At 42.4% G+C, this 21,278-nt stretch overlaps 1 protein-coding gene and 1 long non-coding RNA gene across 3 annotated transcripts; one reads left to right on the top strand and one right to left on the bottom strand.

Moving 5' to 3' along the window:
• Positions 1 to 2,291: 2,291 nt before the first annotated feature.
• Positions 2,292 to 16,505, bottom strand: GOLT1B (golgi transport 1B). Its single transcript, XM_005492872.4, has 5 exons — positions 16,346 to 16,505; positions 10,868 to 10,959; positions 9,053 to 9,231; positions 6,218 to 6,299; positions 2,292 to 4,893 (listed from the first exon to the last, which is right to left on the bottom strand). The coding sequence occupies exons 1-5, from the start codon at positions 16,368 to 16,370 to the stop codon at positions 4,855 to 4,857; spliced, it is 417 nt and encodes a 138-aa protein (XP_005492929.1). The 5' UTR covers positions 16,371 to 16,505; the 3' UTR covers positions 2,292 to 4,854.
• Positions 16,506 to 16,626: 121 nt separating this feature from the next.
• LOC141728875 (uncharacterized) lies at positions 16,627 to 20,310 on the top strand. 2 transcript variants are annotated; one of them, XR_012580153.1, is made up of 3 exons: positions 16,627 to 17,078; positions 17,936 to 18,008; positions 18,982 to 20,310. It is a non-coding gene; the product is annotated as an uncharacterized LOC141728875 (long non-coding RNA). The 2 variants fall into 2 exon arrangements; XR_012580152.1 differs by lacking the exon at positions 18,982 to 20,310 and having other exon boundaries at positions 17,196 to 17,962.
• Positions 20,311 to 21,278: the final 968 nt, after the last annotated feature.

Here is a 21,278-nt window from a genome sequence, read left to right as displayed (position 1 = left end):
GCACTTCTTCCTGTGAGGAACCCAGGGCACAGGGAATATTCCTCTGTCTGCTCTGGGGCACCCTGACCCCCAGGGCAGCACTGACTCTGACCCTCATCCATGGAGAAAGCTTCCTGGACTTCAAGATAGACTGGAACCCACAAAAGTGTGAAATAGATTATAGAGAGTAGTGTAGGTGCATCACTTGGTGAGAAATTGAGGTTTTGGGATTTTTAGTGTGTTGTGGATGGCAGCAAGATGGAGGGCACAGGGTGTCATCCTGGGTTTCTTCTTCACACTGCTTCTTCTTCCTTCTTCATGGGTTTGGGTGGCATTTTGTGATTGGGCAGAAAAGTCCCCATTGCAGCTCTTTGGGATCAGTTATTGGGTTAAAAGGGAAAATAATCCAGGTGTCAGTTCTTAACTGGATAGTTTAGTCTGAAAAGACCTCGTACCAAGAGATTGTTGGGCATTTTGTGCCTTCTAATGAAAAGCTGCTGAACTCACAGCAGTGAGACTGTTTTACTGATAAGAAATAATAAACACCTGAGTGTGAACATGAACCACTGTCTCAAGTGCCTTCAATCCAGACCCAGAAAAGCCAACAACTGGTACCCCAGCAACTGGGACCCCCACATTCCTGGTTCCTTTGGTGGCCACAGGGGGACCATGAAAGCATGGCTTGTGGTGCTCAGCTATGAATCCAGAGCTTCTGTGAGCAGTAGGAGACCCAAACTTATATTTTTCTGTAGGAGATCCACCACATTCCCCAGAAAAGCAGTACTCAGTGGGAAGTGGTGCCTGCTAGAAAGCATGCAGCAGCACAGATGCTTTTTGGCAAGCACATTTCTGGGCATGCACTTCCTCAGCAGGTGATCTGTTAATTAAACTACCCTTAATGACTGGTAACCAACACATAAATGCATTCCCATACATAGATATTGCTCCAAATCCCAGTCATAATACTTATAGTCTGAGATAATGAATTCCACACTAAATTACCCCACCGTAGCCATGTGATTTTTCTGTAAATTATTCTGTGTTTGAGGAGGCAGCTTTAGCATATAATTGTGGTGAATTAGGCTTGGTGAGGGATTACAGCAGCTGCAGAATCTCTTTGCTGGGCTGAGCATGAGATCCAGCTCCTCTAAGAGATGCTTCAATGTGCCAAGATCAATACCAGAGGGGCAGAACTTAGAACAGATGGGCCATGAGGGCCAGGTTCTGCTGGTAAATCAGTCTGGTAATGACATGCCACTGATGTCACGGCTGGCACTGGCCCTCCCAAGGGTAGAGCAGCCAGAGCAGCAGAGATGGAGTCCAAGGGATAGCAGTGACCTCTGAAGAGCCAGCAGGGAGACAGACATTTGGTTTAGGGATATGGACTCTACTCTCCAGCCTGACTGACAATCAGTCATCCAGAAAGGCAGCAAGTGGATGAGTCTGTGCCTTGAAATCTTTACACAATTCAAAGTCATCCCATAAAACCTTCATTTTGACATCTGCTACAGGGCCAAGATTCCTTTATTTGCACTGCTTTTGACAGTCTCTAAACTGTGTATGGTACCACATTGTGAGCAGTAACAAAGCCAAAGTATTCCTGGTTAATGAATGGCAACTAGTCACTGAAATTAACTGGCCATGAGCCACATACAGATTAAAATTATACCTCTCCTAGTTTAACAGATGTAACCAGACATTGCTGTGGGGTTTTTCCTTTCAAATTAGGAAGTGCCAGTTCTTTCTAGACAAGCAACTTTGGTCAAATTAAGTTTTTAGGGTACAAACTGGTGCACAGCACCAACACAACACCTCAACAACCAGTTAAAAGCTTTCCTTTGCTCCTCTCCTGTGAAAATCCTCAACAATGAGCCACAAGCTTGCAAAGCAACACAGAATGGTAAACTTGCTTATCAGGCCACTTTCTAGGATACACAGAACTCATGGTCACATCCTTGAGCTAGACTAAAACCCTGCTCCAGGATCTAAACACATGCTCTTTTTCTCCTGAAGTTTCACAGTTATTTCATCATGGGAGGTAGTTCCCCATGTAACTGAAATTTTGTATTTTGTTGTTCTGTATCCGAAACTGGAACTTGAAAAATTAGGAGGATGCTTATGAAAAAGGTTTGTTGTAAAAAAGGGAGGAAACCTCTCAATTTAAAATTAATCCAAGCCCCTATTTACTGTAAAAGTCACAACAGTGTAAGATAGCCAGGCAGTAACAGCCTGTACTCCTGACTCTGGAAAGGAAAACTTGTCCAACACTTGTCAACAGACTTTCTTAAAATGTGCACACGAAGACACAAAGACAAATTATAGAAAAAGGTTCCCATTTATTCAAGGTATGACAAGGATATTTACAGTATTCATTTGCTCAGAATAAGATCCATCCTTATGAGTTTTAAAGCAGCAATTATAAATTACATTTAAAAGGGGAAACATTCCAAGCATGTTTCTGTTATAGAGATATTTTTACAAGGACAGAAACACTTTAAGGCTAAGTTGTTTTGACCTTTGCTGCCACCCACATTTATCTTGGCAAAACCATCTCAAAAACAACGTTACCTTGAGGGATAGACTATGCTAAATTCAACACACAATTCTGTTCCCTCAGATGCTTTCCACAACAGTTCACATGTGACAAAAAATTGACTTGATTTAAAACAATGAATTAAATATAACTGAGATGACCTGCCTACACCCCGGCTTCTCAGAGGCAAAAGATCATCCACAGCCACACATGAACCACCTCTAAAAGACATCATCATCATCATTTCTTGTTGATGAAGGTACTTCAGCTTACCAAGCAAGTTGCTGCAGCCAGAGATCCACAGTCCTGTGGTGCAATCCACCTTTTCCATCACAGTATTTTTCAAGACAGAAGCACAAAAACCTTCAGGTAGCTGATTTCTAAGGTGAGCACTGTCTGCTTGAGACAGCACTTGGTTGCCACAGCACAGCCTCGTGCCCTACCACAGCACACAGGAGCTGGCTAAGCTGCTGGAGTGTTTTTCTCTAGTCACGGGAACACACCACAGAGCTATAGAAGCAGTTAAAATTGGGTTATCTAAAATGCTTTATCTCTTGAGGTAGAGCCAACAATTGTATTCACTCCCGTTTCTAAACTGTAATGCACATGCCATCAAGAAAATATAGCAATTTATAAAATAAGCCCACTGATTTTTCAGATGTTATTAATTGCAAAATAACAGGTTGGATTTTCTTTCTGAATAATTTTGTGCCTGTTTTAGAAGGAAACAAATTAAATATTGATAATAGCAGATTGTGGCTATTTATACAGTTGTAGTGAAAAAAACCCTTGTTTTATACAAATAAACTTCACAGCAACTTTCAAAAGGGTTGGTATACCAGGATTTTTTAAAGTTAAAATCAACATTAGAAAACTCCAATTTTAACTGCATAATAATAAAAAACAAAACAAAAAACACACCCCCAGTCATTAGACCTTTAGGCTACATAGCTAACTTTAATACTACATTGGGTAATTGTTTCAGGAGTACATGAAAGGGAAAAAAAAATGAAACAGAACAGAACCCCCTGCCTGCACAAACACAATTCACTGAACAAGGATTGGTAGGTGAGGACACTGTGACTGAGACTATTGCAAGTGCACAAACACCCCAACAGGAGCAGAAATGGGACCTGGGCATTAGGAGGGGACATTTATTCCAGGTTAGCCAAGAATCCTCAGTAACAGCAAAGCTGCTCTGTAACCAGGAGCTGTCTGAAGATAACCAGCTAACCAGTAACACGTTACAAACACAGGGAGATTGGCACTTGATCTGTAGTCAGCCCCAGCCTCTCAGCACTTTTCTCCCCACAGACTCACATACACAGAGCTTTAAGTTTCCATTTTATTACCGTAAAAAATAAAAGTCAATTCGTAGTTCCAGAGTAAACAAAGAAAGCTTAGTTTCAAACTGGTTAAAAACAAAGCTCCAAGTTCTGGTAAGTTACATGTCACAGGGTTCACATCAGCACCTCAGCCTAATGCAGTTTTGTGTGAACTAAGCGTATTTCACAGAGTTTGCACGTTAGTGACAAGGGGCTACATTCTCATCAGGATGCACATGGAACACGGCTCAAGGAGAACAACCTGCAAGGCCTGCAGGTCAGCTTCCAGAGTTCCCCACTGAGCTCTGCGTGTTCAGAACCAACATTTAAGACCAAAGTTATTAAAGATTGACCTTTTTCATATTCCGAAATGGAAGGCAAATACAATCAACTAACATTTGGCTTCGAAACATTAAGATAACAATGCTGTATTTCAGCCACATATTTACAAAAATGTTTACAACAGAACTGTGTAGGGTTTCCTTTTTATTGTCATAATACACGTATAGATGAATAGTCATCTTAACCTTCATGCAAAGATGCATCTCTTGTTACACAAGAAGTTTCCTGTTTGATTTTTTTGCACTCTGAGGATAGCAAGCAGAGGGTTGGGTAAGTTTGGGTCACCCTTAAAAATGTAGGCCTGTTTGCTCTACTGCACCTTCAAAATAAGGAGGTAAAGAACAGGCACCGTTAATTCCACAAGGGTTCATTGCCTCTAGCATGTTTTCCAAAACCAACAAAAATAGTCTTGAACAGTTGTAACAGGGGTTATTCCATGACTTTCCCCTCTTCAGTTTACTTCTCGGACTCTGGAGTTACTTTTCTAGAAGCACACTTGCTGAGCTTCTTTTCTAATGTATACTGTTGACTATACATTTTAAATTAAACTGTTATGTAAAGAATGTAACAAGCTTTTTCCTTTGTACACAACTTAATCCTTGTGCTGAGTATTCTTCAAAGGGATTTTATAAATAATACAGTAAAAGTTTAGATCAGTCTTCCACCCTCTCGTCATTATACCATGTTGTTGCTTTCTCCAACTTTATCTACAAGCTGTGAAAAAGGAGACAAAAAGGTTTTAGGTTGATGACATTATGTAGAGTGAAGCTGCTCTCAAATACTGCTTGGTGCTTGCACAGTTAGTATGTGACTGGGAATGAGAGTCAAGTAGTACTCACCGAGCTCTCATGGTTTACGTTTGTGAAAACCAAAATTCTTACAATTGCAATTGTGTTTCTGCATAACATGTTTTTCTCATATAGACATTAACAGTGCAGCATGAAGATGCAACAGAATGAGAAAGGAAATAGAAGAATGCAGATAACACTGCCAGCTTAATGGTTAAAACAAAACAATACAGTCTCAGCCACACATGCATTAGTAGACCAAGGAAGATATTTCAACTGACCATTACTGTGGATTCTCTTCTGAGCCTACGTAGGCTTTGAATAAAACATTAACAATTATCTTTTAAAAACAAGATTTAACCCCGTTATGATCAAATTAAATATGATTAGGATCAATTGACAGATGAAACATTCAATTGATCATGAATTATGAGCCACAACTGGGCCTAACCGTGAGACTGGAACAGATGATCTGGAACACTCATTTTTAAAATACAGCCTGTATGCATCTAAGTTATTCCCACTATTAAGTTTCAGCACTAGCTATTAAAACTGTTGCTTTCAAAACCAGTATTACAAATGCTTGTGTTAAAATACATAAATAAATTAGCACAGTAAAAGCAGTTGACTGAAACACCCTAGTTTAGCATCTTTCTGTTGTCTTCAAATCCTCAGCCATTTGGTTTAAAAATGGAAAACTCAATTTGAAAAAAACACAAATCTATAGTAATAAACAGATGTGGCCTGGTGCAGTGGACCTCAATAAATATATCTGATGAATGACTTTGCAAGCTGAGAGTTTCTGGGTTCACCATACGAGCTGCAACATAACACTGAACTCCACTCTTTGCTTTTAGAGGCCACTTTTCCTAAGTTCTGCCAAATACTGCACCAAGTACGGTGCCCTCCTCACTGTTCAACAGGAGAGGAGGAGGGTGCACCTGTGTGCTCAGCCAGGGCCAAGAGGGAAGCAGAACCCCAGCATTCCCTCACAACGCAGGACTCTTCCCTCTCCACTGCCCACGAGCAGGGGCAGCTCCTGCCAACGCCTCCTTTTGTCCTTTTATCCCCAGGAGTGTCTCCCTGGGAATGAGTGGGATGTGCATGGTGCAGGAACAGTGCAGGAATGCATTTGAAGTCATTGCTCCAAAGTTCTATTGGCTTTATTTTTGATGCATTTCTACAGGTGCTACATCAGTGGAATGAAAACCAGAACATGCTGCAGTTGTTGCATGAAGTACCAAACTTACCGAGCTTATACCAGGTAAATTCAAGAGATACCCAAGAACTGGAACTCTTCTAATAAAGCCAACCACCACAGGAAAGAACCCCCTTTAGGTAAAACATCAGAAGATTGTATTAGTTTTGTAATTAAGCTTTCCTCATATTGCTGTAACATGAAAAAAAAATTAATTTTAAAAATTTTTAAACCAAGATTACATAAAACCTTTCAGCTTTTTAGCAGCACACTTATTTACCAAATATATCAGTACACATTCATCAGAGTAAAGAGAAAACCAGGAATGAAATGGTGTATTTTTAAATGGATTTAATTTTCTTCATAGCTGGAAACTCTCAGTCAACTCATCAAAAAATAACTCAAGTGAGAATACCTAATTTAGTCAGCAAAAAGGACTTCTCAAAATTAGCATCCATATTTTGAGATAATTCCTCTTTATGTTATAGAAAATACATTCAAGACCCACTGTAGAAACAAGTGAAGTTAGTTCTGAGTAATTAAAGGCATGGATGATACTCTTACATTAACTAAAGAAAATGAAGCATGACAGAGTTGTGCATTCATTTATTTCCCAAACTGAAGTCAGTGGTTTGAACGGTGGCCCTGGGGATCTTCCCTGGCAGATGCTCTGGTGCAGCCCCTGCACTCTCCACCTAACCTCTGCAGCAGAAAACCAAATTTGCTGTGGCAGCATCTCAGCTGTCTGCAGGCAGCTGCTGGCATTCCCAGCAATCCTGTGCTGATCATTCCCTGCATGGAATAAGGATTAATATGCAATGAGGCCTCAGCCACAGTGAAACTGGGAAATTTCACAAGTCATCATCCTCTTCACCACCCTGCTAAGAACTATTTGCTGGGTATATCCACACTAACAAGGGGGATTTTTTGTTTGTTTGTTTTGGTTTTTTGTGGGGTTTTTTTTTGGGGTGGGGGGGTTGTTTGTTTTTTTTTAGACCAGATCATTTCATTTCAGCAGCCCAGTAAATTGCGAGGCAGGGCACACAAATCGCTTGTAACAGATGAAAACAACTGCTGTGTCCAAGAATAAGGAACAGTCAGCACAGCAGGGATAATATTGTCAGCCATAACTCTGCAGGGCTGTCATCTGAACTAGGCTCCAAAAGCACCTTAGATTACAACAGCTGTCCCATAATAGCAGGGCAGTTTTTGCTATGCAACCAAGCAGCAGGACCCTGAGGAACAGCAGAAAAAGGTGCTTGAGGAAAGACTCATTTGTAACTTCTTCAGAAGGGAGAAAGTTGCTGACAAGAGGAGGATGGTTGAACCGAACAAGGCTGGGGCAAAACAAAAAGCTTTGCTTGAAGCAGTCACTAGTCAGCCTTGTAGCAAGGGATTTAGATTCTATCAACTAATGAGTCCTGGAAAAGATGGTCACAGAATCATGGAATCAAGGTTGGAAAATACATTTAAGATCATTCAGGCCAAACCACTGGTCTCCAGATACTTTAAATTAAAACAGATCAGCTAAACATTAATATCTGGAATTATCCATCCCTTGTTATTCCCTTCAGGCTAAGGGACAGCCCTGGGGATAATTATTGATCTTTTATAAACCTCTCAACAGTGTTTTACCTTGCAACACCACTAGGTAATCCATAACCATACCTGCCTAGACAGACTAACTTATAATTCTTTTGAAATCTTTTAAAGGAGGGTGTTCTGTTGGAAGCACATTCTACTTGCTTTGTGCTGGCTGATTAAACCAAGCAGTACATGCAAGAAGTGACAGCGTATTCAGTGAAATACTGATATTATCACAGCACTTACAGTGACAGGGTTCAGAGTAACACAGAGCAGAACAAGAAGAAATACATTAACCCCAAAAAATTAATTTTCTGAAATTTCACTGTCTCCAGTAAGAGCCAAGTTCAGATTGACTTTTAAAATAAACATTTTATCTGAACTAAATATCAGATTAACATACAATTTTACTGGGTACAAAAAGAATTTCATGAGAACAATGGTTTCACTTTGATTAACAGGAACAGCGTTATTCACCCATTCACAGAACACTTCAGGGTCTGAAACTTGATCAGTAACCATTAGTGAAACAATCTGCATCTGGAGAGAGGTCCAAGAACAACCAGAAGCCTCCCTTTCTACTTTTTTGCATTTTTTTTTTGCTTTGTTCTGTAGGGAAGCATAGAACTTCAACCATGGAAATAAAGATAAAAATATAGATATCTATGCAGGTTGTAACAAGTCAAATTCTTTCACTATTACAGTTGCATTTATGAAGAACTTAAACGACACATTGTGAAAGTTATAACATGTTCCAAGATTGCTGTTAAAAAAAATAGAATTTCCATTTTTCTTTAACTCAGTTGAGATACTGCTAACCCAAACACGCAGTTCTGACCCCAAGGCACAATTGTAATGAAACATGACAGAAAACAGCTTTTCCCTGGGCTGCCAGAGTGATGAAATGGTAAGGTTACAAACCTAGGATGGTTGTATCTAAATATTTTGCCCCATTTTTTAAAGAACAAACTCCCTACTGAAAAAAGGACCAAGAATCCCTTTTCCATGAGGAGATATTGAAACTTCATACTGCTAACAATTTGGGCTCCCACACATTTTGAAGCTTTACAATTCTTTGGTTAGACATCAGCATTATGAAAGTCACTTTGGTAAATGCCTCACCAACATTAACAGCTTTGAGTCTTGGAAAAATACTTACCAACTTGTAAATAAACAATTTCATATAACATCTGTCCAAAAGGAACATTTAAAGGATGCTGCTTTGTCAACTGTAATACAAACACTACACAATACATTTATTCCTAGATAAACTAACCCAAAGTTGTTTTCAAACAAGACTTACCTGAACAATAGGAAGAACCCATAAATTTCCAGGATCATTCCTACTAAAGGCCAGCCAATGAGAACTATGAGCACACCACCCAGGAAGAAGCCCGTTGCTTTCATTTTGTGTTTTTGAAAGAAGAATCTGAATGTTCTTTCTAAACCGATAACAAAAGACAAGCCAGCCACAAATAAAACCTAGAAAAGACAAAACCAAACCAAAGAAAGAAAACAACTAATTATGTTTCCAAATACAGGATGTAAACACACACTACATATTTTATAAAATTACACTGCCTTTCTTGCATATCTTCTGATGATACCACGAGACAGTTGGTGAGAATGAATTTATTACTGATTTTCTTTTGTAAGGTCCATCTTAAAGCACTTGCAGCTCTCAGCTGCTTCAAAGTAAAGGGTCTGTCCTTTTAACATAGCCAGACAGAGGATCTGCCCTGTCACAGCTTTACCCACAGGTGGTGCTGAAGCTCAGTCCGACTGCCAGCACACACGGCAGCCCCTCTGCTCTGTGTGCTCTGTGCCACTGACACCTTCAGCTGCTTCTGCTGAGCTCCTCACAGCGCCAAGCCAGAGAAGGAAAAAGCTGAACAGTTGTTTTTTACTGTGCAGAGTCTTTTTATTGTTTATTTATTTGTTCCACTATAGACTGAACACCATCACACCAGTCTCAAGTAGTTAGAACTACTTCTGGTGTCCTGAAGCAAAAGGGCTCGGAATTATTATAACAACATTTTTGCTCAGAAAGCAATAGTATCTCAGGTTTTACTCAAGATTGTTTTACTCAGGTTTAAGTTTTGGATGCCATTTAACAAATAAATTTCTTACAACTTCCTGCCCTTTCTGATATAACTTTTTTTTTTTTTTGATTAAAACAATTCTCTGCAAGGACACAGTACCTTTTCTTGCATTATTTTGGTTACCACATAGCCTGTCACTGTCTCTTCCTACCTACGTTTTCATTTTCCCTAAGCAGGATCTCGTATTTCCACCTTACATTAGAAAAAACAAATAAGCATTATTTCATTTTTCACTCTCCCACTGCACACTTGATCTGATGGTTCATAACAATGCTTCAACAAATTCAGATACACAATTTTATATTTCCATGGGAAATCTCAGTGTTTGAGAAGGAAACTGATCTGTTTGGTTGCAGACTTTTAGGCATCAGCAAAAGAGGGGCTGAACCCCTCCCAGCCAGGCTGTGCTTTGGCTGGCACAGCTGAGAGCAGCAGAGGCAGAGACTGGCACATGCAGGAAACACCCTGGCATTTGATATTTGGATTGGAAATTTCCTGTACCAGATCTAGGACTTATTTTCTGTGCTGCTTTGAGTGACAACTTTGATTTGGTAAAAGCTGCAGATACTGAATCTCTCTTTTATGAAGGAGGTCTGGCTCTTCTAATGCCAGAAGTGCCAGCAATTTATATTTCTTTCTTTCCTCCTACAGCACTACAAAACTACATTTGCTAGCATGTACTTAAAGATTTTAATCCAAATAGATAGTAAAATTGACAGTGATCTCAGAGGACCACAAAAAATCCCATTTGCAGCAGCATAACTGTGGAACAAGCTGCTTCTTGTCTACCAACATCCCACAGGCCTGACCCACAGTGATATTCACATCAGAGTGAGCTGTTCTAACCTCAGGCAGCAAAAATGATTCACTCCTATCACTGAGCACTCCTCTTTTATACCAGATCACCACAGTGATCTTTGTCATTCAGCTTCAAACTGATAACATGCTGTTCTATTTTGAGTTTATCTTTAATAGATCACGTACTTGATTCTAAGCACTGCAGAAAAGTCACTTACATTTCCAATAGCCAAAAGAGCTTTGTCAAAGAAGAGTATCATTCCAAAGAAGAGGAAAAACACTCCAAAGCCTGTTAGTCCCATTCCAATCTCTGAAAAAGAAACAAATTTAAGCATGTAACAAAACATGGTACCAAGAAAAGGTCAGGGATAAAAGCTGGGGAAAAAACGAGAACATCCACTCTAAAGACATTTTAAATTTAGAAACTTCCTTGACTGTACAAATATTATAAATCTTGTAGACCCCAGTTACTTCAACAGACAGATCTTTGGAAGCTGTTTATCAACAAAGGCCATGTCTGGAACTGGAATTGAATGCAACCATATACATCCATACATATAGGAAAGACATATAACCCTTTTGATTAATTGCTATCTTGGAGAACAGGATTGTTTGTAAATTAAAGGATTGTTTGAGAATGAAACCTTGTTTTCCAGATTAGATCAGTTGGTCAGAACATGGTACAAATAACTCCAGGGTCGGGGTTTGATTCCCATATGGGTCATTCACTGAAGGGGTGGATCCTTGTGATTCTTTTAATTCAGAATACTCTTGGATCTGTAGATCTTATCCCATTATCTTTCCCATAGTAATGTAAGTACCCTGGTGCTCTCCATGCTCCTGAAACCTCATGTTCCATCTCCCATGACTTGCACAATATTTTCTAGATGGAACAGAACTTGGATGAATCCTGCAGGATTTTTCCGAGTTGCACGTGTGCTGACAGCGATCAAACACCAGCCTGGGGCTCCAGACAATTGCCAGTTTTCACAAAACTGGCAGATACTAAATATTGAGGGATTAATGTTCAATTATAATTTTCATGCTTCATATTTAATTTTTATTAATTAAATGGTAGATTTACATTACACATAGGTACAATATCTCTAGACTGCTAGTGCTGTATAGCAGTTTCATTTTATGAAATTTTTCATTTTATTATGTTAACTTGCAGATTTTTCTAAAAATACCTTTTGTACTTATTTTTTTTTCTTAAATTATGGACTGGCCAGTGCTGGGTTAACAGCTGGACTCAATGCTCTTAAAGGTTTTTTCCAGTCTAAACAGTTCTATAAACTTTGAGTTCTGCAAAGGATGCTCAAGGAAAACTGGGAAGCCAAGAGTAGGATGGAAGGTTTGTAGGAGAAACAAATGTCAAGCCAGGATTAAAACTACCATTTCACAATAGTATCTTGAAGACTGCTATTAGAAATACATCGTGCTTTTAATGTTAAATCTCTAAAGCCTTCCCTTGACTCTTGCACAGATGAATGGGAGAGAAAAACCAGGAGCAGCAGCAACAGGGCTGCAAACACATGCATTTATTATTGTTTTCACTGTGACCAGACACAGTAACTGACAGGTTTGTAAATTGCAAAACAAAAACAGCTCAGCAAAAGCCACCCTAATACTCTGCCTGTGTATATGCCCATGTATTTTGAAGTTCCAAGTAGCTTTGCATAGCCTGTCCTGAAACAAACAAAAACGACAAAATCGACAATCACATCCCTCACCGCTGCTGTGGGCCAGATCTGCCTCCATGGATTTTAACTGCACTCTGTTGATGCAGTTGGTCATTTGCTGTTGCTTGATGAGCTTGGGAGTAAAGGAGGATAATTATGCCTGTTTTAGGACTTGTAAGTAGTTATTGGAAACAAATTTCAACACAGCTCAGATTGGTTACAGCAACATTCCACTCCCCAGACTTCTCTGAGGGCTTGGCTTTCAGCAAGGCTGTTAGAGCTGTAGTTGTGTGGCCACTTTAAACTTTCACTGTGAGCATTTTAACACCCCACAATTAAAAGCACTAAGTAACTCGATCCAATCAACTTACTACAGGCACTCTCCGTACTAGTTTACAATGAAAAACAGAATTGCAAATTGTATTTTCAATGGATCTGCTGACTGAAGGCAGTGTAACAATTGCAAGTGCCCTTTTCTCCAGTACTCTTTAGTTCAGAAGAGCAGAAAGAATCTGCATTCTGGAAGGCAAACACTTGGAGGCAGGACTCCAGAGGAACTACCAGCTGCCAGCAAGATAAATAAGCAGTCCTGGAAGTGAGGATTTGCTCCTCCCCAGGCGCAGCTCAAGGTGTGGATGTGGGCAGGAGGCAGAGCCACCTCCCAGCAGCTGCGGCAATTCCCTCTCTGACACCTCTGCAGCCACCCCAAACCGGTTTGGAAGCACTCCTGCCACCACGGGCTCTGATTCACTGCACAAGTCACCCGTGTGCTCTGCTTAGTGGAGGAAAAGGGAAAAAGAGAAAGGAACATTATTCTCATCATCCCAAAATAACTGCTGGAAGAAGATGAATGGTCCAGGACTATTATCCTCCAGTGCTGACATCTCAGTTACTGCCTTGGTTTGGATCAGAATTTGTAAATATATTTAACTACACTTCTCAGAGGAAGGAAAAGTGCTGGCATTTTGTAGAAAATCCTTTCAACAACTAACGATGAATATTTATAGAGGGAGCAAACTATTTTAAAATGGTTTCTCCTGTGCCAGAAGAGCTTTCCCACGTTAGTCAAATACAACATATCAATGCCTAGAAATGCAGCAACACACACTGGTCAGGTTGTATTTATCCTGGATAATTATGATTTCCTGAGACAAGGGAGCAAACCATCATCAGTTTCTCCAGAAATTCCATAAGCTGTGCAAGACTACTGCAGCACGGTGTAAAAACAGCTCAGCAGATTTTAAGAGTCAAACTTAAGATACATTGCTTGTGAAAGATTAGAGCAGACAATACACATCTCAAGTCTTTTATAGAGCATAATATAGTGCAAAATAAAATGTAATTGTGTGCTATAGGCTTTTAGAAGACAAACCCTAATACAGCTTATATTCAATGCATAACTATTATTTTGCTAGCAGTATTTTTTAGTATTGAAAAATAAATTTGGGAAAACCTAAGTGAATTCTCTTGCAATTACTGGTGGTTTATAACACCATTCAATGCACCACTTAAAATTACCTTCTAGACTGCAGATGCAGAATTAACTTTCCAAACATCAGCAGCGGTTCTCTCCAGGTATTTTTCACACTGTTCCACCAGTGACTCTATGGCTAACTCTATATTTTTCCAGATAGCAGTGAATTTTAAAATATCCAATGAACTATCTTCAGAATTTCAGAAAAACTGAAAAAAACCCACCCTGAAAACCACTAAATGTCAGAGTGTTTTATTTAGTCCTCCTGTCTGTGACAGTTACAACCAACAGTCTTAGCACTGGAAATAGCTGAAGGTCCCACATAAGGAACCAAGCAAAATAAAAACAGTGAGTCTCCTTCTGAAGAGATTTTTATCTTTTTGCCCAATGAATACTCCAGACTGGAAGTTAAGAGCAAAAGCAAAGCCCACAAGGGTTTAATCAATCAGAAAGCTAAAAATTAACCCCAAGGCTTGGTACTCATCCCAGTAACAGCACAGTATCTGAGTATGTCAGATATTGAGATACTTAGCACCTGAATGCTGCTAAACTCTGCTCCCTGTCTTCATCCTTGGCCTTAACTGGCTCTCCAGTACCTCCATTTCCCATATCCTGCTATAAAGTTATTTTAACTTCTTTTTTCTAGATTTTTCACACCCTCCTTCATAGCTGATGCTGTGATGCTTATCAGGCAGACTCATTTCCTTCCAGAAATGCACCATACATGAGATGGTCATTGAAATCACAGGCCTGTCATTGTCCTTTACCCTGCAGCTTAAGCTGTTATCAGGGAATCACAATGGTTAGGGTGGAAGGATCCTCTGGAGATCGCCCAGCCCAACCCCCCTGCCAAGGCAGGGCCACCTGCAACAGGTGACAAAGGAATGTGTCCAAGTGGCTGCAGAGAGGGAGATCCAGCCCCTCCCTGGGCAGCTGTCCCAGGGCTCTGCCACCTTCAGTGCAGGGAAGTGATGGCTCACATAGAGATTAAACTCCTTGTGCTTCACTTCATGGCCTCTGCTAAACTCCTTGTGCTTCATTCACTTCATGGCCATTACTCCTTGTTCTGCCACTGGCACCACTGAAAAGCCTGGCCCGCTCTCTTGTCACCCATCTGGGATATCGACATGCATTGATGGGATCCCCTCTCAGCCTTTTCCAAAATAAACAGGCCCAGCTCCCAGTCCTTTCTCTTTAGGGATGCTCCAGAGCCCTCATCATTCCCGTGACCCCTTCCAGCAGCTCCCTGTCCCTGCTGTACCGGGAGCCCAGCAGTGCACCCAGCCCTGGGTGTGCCCTGGGGCAGAGCAGGGGGCAGGATGGCCCCTGAGCTGCCAGCCCTGCAGTGTGCCCTGGCTGGGGTAGTTCAGAGGAGCAGGATGGCCCCTGAGCTGCCAGCCCTGCAGTGTGCCCTGGCTGGGGTAGTTCAGAGGGGCAGGATGGCCCCTGAGCTGCCAGCCCTGCAGTGTGCCCTGGCTGGGGTAGTTCAGAGGAGCAGGATGGCCCCTGAGCTGCCAGCCCTGCAGTGTGCCCTGGCTGGGGTAGTTCAGAGGAGCAGGATGGCCCCTGAGCTCCTGGACACAGTCCAGAGCACCCCGGACACCACTGGTGCTCCTGGATAAGGACACACTTAGGAACTGCTTTACTTTCATTTCTTTGGTCTCTATTTCCAAGCACTTTGGTAGAAACAAAACAATGGCCACATACAAATATTTTTGCTTTTTTCCACTTCAATGTCTCGGCCTCACTTTGAAGCCCTCTCAGCATCACCTGCAGACGTTTGAGTGGTACCAGCAAGAGCAGCACAGCAAAGCTCTTTACTCTTTAGGTAATTAAGTGGTTCCAGACCACTGACGCGCAGAGGGAGGCACACGAGAAGAGCGTAGCTGAGTGTTACTTTGTTTATCGTTCAGCTTTCATTCATTCTCACACAGTGCTCAGCCGAAGTGCCACGGGTACAAACCCACAAACCCAAACAAACCCAGGCTAGGTAACAGGAAGAAATGTTCTCCTGTAACGCTCGCCCGGCACTGGCACAGGGTGCCCAGAGCAGCTGTGGCTGCCCCTGGATCCTTGGGAGAGCTCCCGGCCAGGCTGGACGGGCCCTGAGTAGTGCAAGGTGTCCCTGCCATGGCTGAGATGATCTTTAGGGTCCCTTCCAGCCCCTCCGCACGGCAGCACGGCACACCGAGCACTCGCAGCCCCGGACACGTCCGGCCGTGCTGGCAGAGCTCTCCCAAGGCCGGGGTCCCGCCGAGCGCTGCCCCGCCGCTCTCCACCCCCTTCCCACCCGTGCTCCCCGCCAGCCGCCGCTCCCGCCGCACCGGGGCCGCCGCCGCGCCTCCCACTGCGGGGATGCGGCCGTGAGAGCTCCCCGGCCGGTGTCCAGCAGCCCGGCCGGACCGTGCCCGGCCGCTCCCGGGAGGCCCCGCCGCGGACAATGGCTGCGGGCCCGGCCGCCCTGGGAACCCCCGGCGCCCCCAGCCCCGCAGCGGGCGGCCCCTCGGCGCTCCCCCAGCGGGAGCGGCGGCAGCGCTTACTCTGCGTGTCGGACAGGGAGATCATGGTGACGACGGCACCGGGAGCGGCTCCGGGAGCGGCACGGGCGGGAGCGGCACCGGCGGCGGCGGCCACGTCTTCCGGAAACACGCACCCCGCCGCATGAGAGCCGCCCGCCCATTGGTCGCACCGGCCGCCAATCAGTAGCCGCCTTGTACGGCCGCGCGGGGGTACCGCCCCGCCCACAGCCCGCGATCGGCGCTGATTGGCGGAGAGGCGGAGCTCGAGCTGGGCCCCGTGCGCCAGTGGCTGAGGGCGCACGGCGGAAGGGGCGGGGCCAGCGCGCGGCGCAGGTGGGAGCGGGGCGCGAGCCGCGAGGGATCAGGGCTGAGGGATAACAGATAAGGGAAAAGGGATAAAGGATAAGGGACGAAAGCTAAAGGATGCGGCACCAGCCCGCGGGGCAGCTGTGCGAGCTGTCGGCCCGAGCCACGGCTGAGCCCAACGCACGGGAGGACACGACTGCGAGGCGCTGCTCCTGCTCGCCCTGGCGGCCTCGGTCCCTTCCTCCGTCCGTCCGTCCATCCATCCATGGATCCATCCAGCCCCATGCGCAGCCCCACCGAGCAGGGGCTTCCAGCCCGGCAAGCGCCGTGCCTGCGGCTGGCGTGAGGGTGCGGGATGCAGGGAATGCCGCACTGTGCACGCTCACTGTGGATATTTGGATGCCATTCACGCTGTCATAGCCCCACGCTGGAGCAGCGTGCCCAGGAGGTGGGGGAGTCGCCGCCCCTGGAGGTGGTTAAGAGGCGTCTGGATCTGGCCCCGGGTGATGCGGAAGTGTTTTATTCACACATCATTTTTATTATGTATTTCTTTCTCTATTTATAGGAGCGGGGAAGATGCTTGTTATGGTGGAATCAGCTGGTAGTGAGGAATTTTTCCCCAAGTATTTATTGTAATGCTGAATTTAATCCCTTTCACCTTCCATTAGACTTTGTTTCCATCTATGTAATAAATAGCTCATGATGAAGTAACAGAAAATATCAATCTCTTTAGTTTGGTGTTATTAAGGTACAATGTGACAAAAACTGTTGTTCAAATAATGACCCAATGAATTCAATTCCACGTTAATTTCACTGATGATTATTCAAAGTTGAACCCCTCCTCTAAACCAAACAGCATTTTCACTACCTCCTAACAGATCCTCTGGGTGTTATGGTGGCTGCCTTTCTAAGGGGCACAAAATACTGCGTCCAGGCTTTTCTGTAAAATAAGCTTTGAAGCAATCAAAATTGGCAATGGGCACCTGGTGAGTGACTGGTCTACCTTAGAGCATTCCTCTTGCAGGAAATGTATGACTTGGTTACACTTCACTTGGGTTCATTTAGAGGCCTGGTGAGCTGTGGCCTTGGGAATTGGTTGGGAGTTTGTGTTTATCCATTTTGCAGAAGGGAAAAAGCAGTTGTCACCTAGTGGAGCTTCTTTATGTGAGCAAATTAACCAGTGCTTAAACTGTTACACCCGCAGCTCTGGTAATGAAGAATCTCCTGCAGTAAATTTGTTCTAAAGTTGAGAAGGTTTACTTATAAAATAAATACATGTTAAAATATATTTCATTTTCTTTTTAGCGACAGCTGTTTGGCTAAATAAGATCTCCTAAAGATAACATTCTTCAATCTCCAAAGATGAGAGCTGTTGTAGGTGATCCATAATTTATATTCCATATGTTCATTTAGCTAACATGACACAAACACATCATGTTACTGATTGTTATTTACAATAATTTAATGTATACATAAAAGATTTTGTGGGATCTCTGCTATTATACTTAAGATTTGAAGAAAAAAATTCTTTTACTGGATAGCTTTTTATTTCTTAGGTGAAACTAAACCAAACTGCCCAATCCCTGGAAGTGTTAAAGGCATGGTTGGATGGGTCTCTGAGCAACCTGCTCCAGTGGCAGGGGAGTTGGAATGAGCTTTAAGGTCCCTTCCAACCCAAGCTATTGTAGGATGAAAATCAACATTGTCAAGGAAATTACTTGGTTTTCAGTATTTTTAAAATGTGCTTCAAATTTTAAGATACTCTTTACTGTTTTCTGCTGAGTAGCAGTGGGCCTTTAGGAAGACACTTACCACCATTTTGTTCTATTTGAAATGAAGATATTTTTCCCTGTCGCACATTTTCGTTTCCATAACCATATGACCATATCTGCTCTGGATGGGCCAAAACCTCTTGGGTTTTTTGGGTGTGGGGGAGGAAGTAACTGCTTCTGATGCTTTTCTGACCTGGCTCTGGAGTACATGCTTGGCAGGCAGGTGTATGTGTTAATTATTGTTTTAGACTCCAGGGACTGGATTCTAGAACACAATCTGCAATTCCCACACATCATATTGGGATGGAAAGAGGCAATTCCTGCCAAAGAGTCACTTGTGTGACCCAATCTTTTGGGGAACATTTGCTTCACTTCTTTCACGTGTGAAGGACAGATAAAGCATTTTCCCTCTACATCCAAACCCTGTTGCTCAGCACATCCTTTTCTTCTGTGGAGGAGGGAGATCTTGGTACATCAACACAGCTTGTTGCTAATGGCCCTGTTTACAACTCCAAAGGAGTTAAACTTACTGGGGTTAATGTTGCTTCCCACATGTAAATAAAGGCTTTCTATTAACAGCTTGATCCTTGGCTTGAGTACAATTACCACAATTAGAAGTGGCATCAGCTCATGGCTGTGGTCTCTACTGTGCCTTCTCCTTGCCTCTCGCTGCAGTGCTGGAGGAGCTGTGGTGTCCATTGAGAATGAGCTGCAAGCAGTGCAGATGCAGATCCAGGAGCTTGTGGATAAGCAGCAGGAGCTCCTTTGAAAGAAGATGGGAGTAAAGAATCTGATAAAACATTCCTCAGGAAGTAAAGACACTGAAACCTCAGCTGAGGAATGAAACAAAAAGGGTTTGCAGAATCAAAGTCTAACCTTTTAACAGAAAGGTGAACTAATCCAGTAGGGGGAAATGCACTTATACAGAGTTTTGTTTGGATAATGATATTGTCCCATTTAATTTTAATCAGCTGACTGACATGCCAGAGTAATGGGGTAATGTTTGTACTTGTCTCACTGGACATTCCTAAACATTAATCTTGAGTTGTTCTGGGCAGAATTATCTGTTCTGTCACAATATCCTATTATAAATGCTTAAATCCTTTGCTTTCTGCAAAGTCACAATTTGATCTGTTTTGCTCTTAGAATCCCAGAATAAATTTTTATTGCATTATATACAAATTTTAATAGTATACTAAATGCTTACATAGCAATACTAATCCTTGTTTGTGTTATAAAACAAATTACTTTGGAATTTGATAATTTGATAATGACAATTTTGGACTTAGGGTTGGTTGTTGCTGGCTTGGTATTGCCTCTTGCTTGAGTGGATTGGACATTGGTAGTGTTTGTGATGAGTTATGCAGACTCAGTTTTACCAAATTAACGCAGATTAGATAGGTGCGAACTGCCAAAAATAACCTAGAGAGCATTTTTATTTTAGAATTAGTGCAAGTGGCAAATGCCTCATGTGGTGGGAGGGCTGCTGTGTTTCACATTAGATATTACCTGAAGTACTGAATGGCTATTGCTTCTTAGCCATGTTATGCCTTCCCACATTTGATTCAGATTTTTTTTTCTCCTTTTTAATTTATTTTCAATTTGTAAATGCCTATACCTATCATTATATATAAAGTTTTTTGTGTTTTTTTTTCAAATGAAATTAATGTTGCAGTTGAATCTATATTTATTTGTATTTGAGGAGGATTACGCATATGTAAGAATGCTGTTACTTTATCATTGCAAATAATGCTATTGAACAAATAATTTGCTTTGTGTAGTTCCATGCCTGATTCCAACCTCCTGTGCTTTCAAAGTGAATGTCTTTGCAAGCAGATGCTGTGCATGTATTAAACAAGAGCACCAGGTAAATTTCTTCCCAGTTTAAAGCTCATGGAGGCCAGTGAGAGACTTCTCTTGGCTTCACAGAGCCTTGGACTTTAACTGTGCTCTTTGTACATTTCTCAGCAATTACACCTCAAGTCCCAGAATTAATTCTTGCCTTGCACATGGTGTAACCTGGACCTCCCAGAGTTTCCCTGCATTTTAATTTTTATGGTACCAAACCAGATGCATCAAGAAGCATAATTTAAGTTTTTACAGAGGTAGATCTTTTGAAAATGCAGTATTTCGGTCCTTCTTGAAGAAAAGAAAAACCTATTATAAGCATGTTGGGGTGGTGACTTTTAGGAAGATGAAACAATTTTCCCTAACTTTAATTATTTAACACATTCTAATTGTTGATGGAATACATGAAAACCTTGTATGCCACCTTTATACAATTTGTAATCACTGCATTTGTATGAATAAAGCATGCGAGTAACTACTGTAGGGCTCAGTGTCTGGTTTTATTTCTTTTCATGATGGGATTCTCATTCCAACTTATGTTGGACTAATGAGTTAACATGCACATTAACAATCTCAAATTCACCTGTTTTCAATTTTTCACATTACTTCACATCCATTTGCAATAAGAGGTTTGGCCTGGAGGTGAATTGTGTGTATAATTTGAGTTTCCACACGTCCACACCAGAATATGAAACATCCGGACTCAGCTTGAGAGGAGCTTTTTCTGTGCCGTTATGAATACTTGATTTTTACAAGATCTAAAATCATATGTCACTACGAGACTCCATTATTCAATATGTAAATTAATCCTTCTTCTTGTATTTTAAATTGCTTATGAAAAGTGTATGTTGAATTGGGTTTTTTTGGATAAAGAGCCAATGCCGAAGGCTGGCTCTTGCCTCGCCGATCCACTCTTGAGCTCGAAGAGGCCGCTCCTGCGGCTCGCTCTTTTCCTCGCTGTCCCGCGGCTTCTGCTGCAAACGTCGACGAGGACACGGTCAGGCCCGAGGAGCTCCAGCTGCCATAGG

This window comes from Zonotrichia albicollis, chromosome 4, assembly GCF_047830755.1.
Source record: "Zonotrichia albicollis isolate bZonAlb1 chromosome 4, bZonAlb1.hap1, whole genome shotgun sequence".
Classification (NCBI taxonomy): domain Eukaryota; kingdom Metazoa; phylum Chordata; class Aves; order Passeriformes; family Passerellidae; genus Zonotrichia; species Zonotrichia albicollis.
Note: the sequence above shows the minus strand (reverse complement) of the source record. Positions and strands in the feature narration are given on the sequence as shown.

Bases quoted from the DNA above. Each gene is read 5' to 3' on its own strand.
- GOLT1B (XM_005492872.4), bottom strand. From the start codon at position 16,370: ATGATCTCCCTGTCCGACACGCAGA. The intron at 9,232-10,867 runs GTAAGTGACTTT...TGTCTTTTCTAG, and splicing joins CTCTTTTGGCTATTGGAAAT to GTTTTATTTGTGGCTGGCTT. The intron at 4,894-6,217 runs GTAAGTTTGGTA...CCTTTTTCACAG, and splicing joins ATTTACCTGGTATAAGCTCG to CTTGTAGATAAAGTTGGAGA.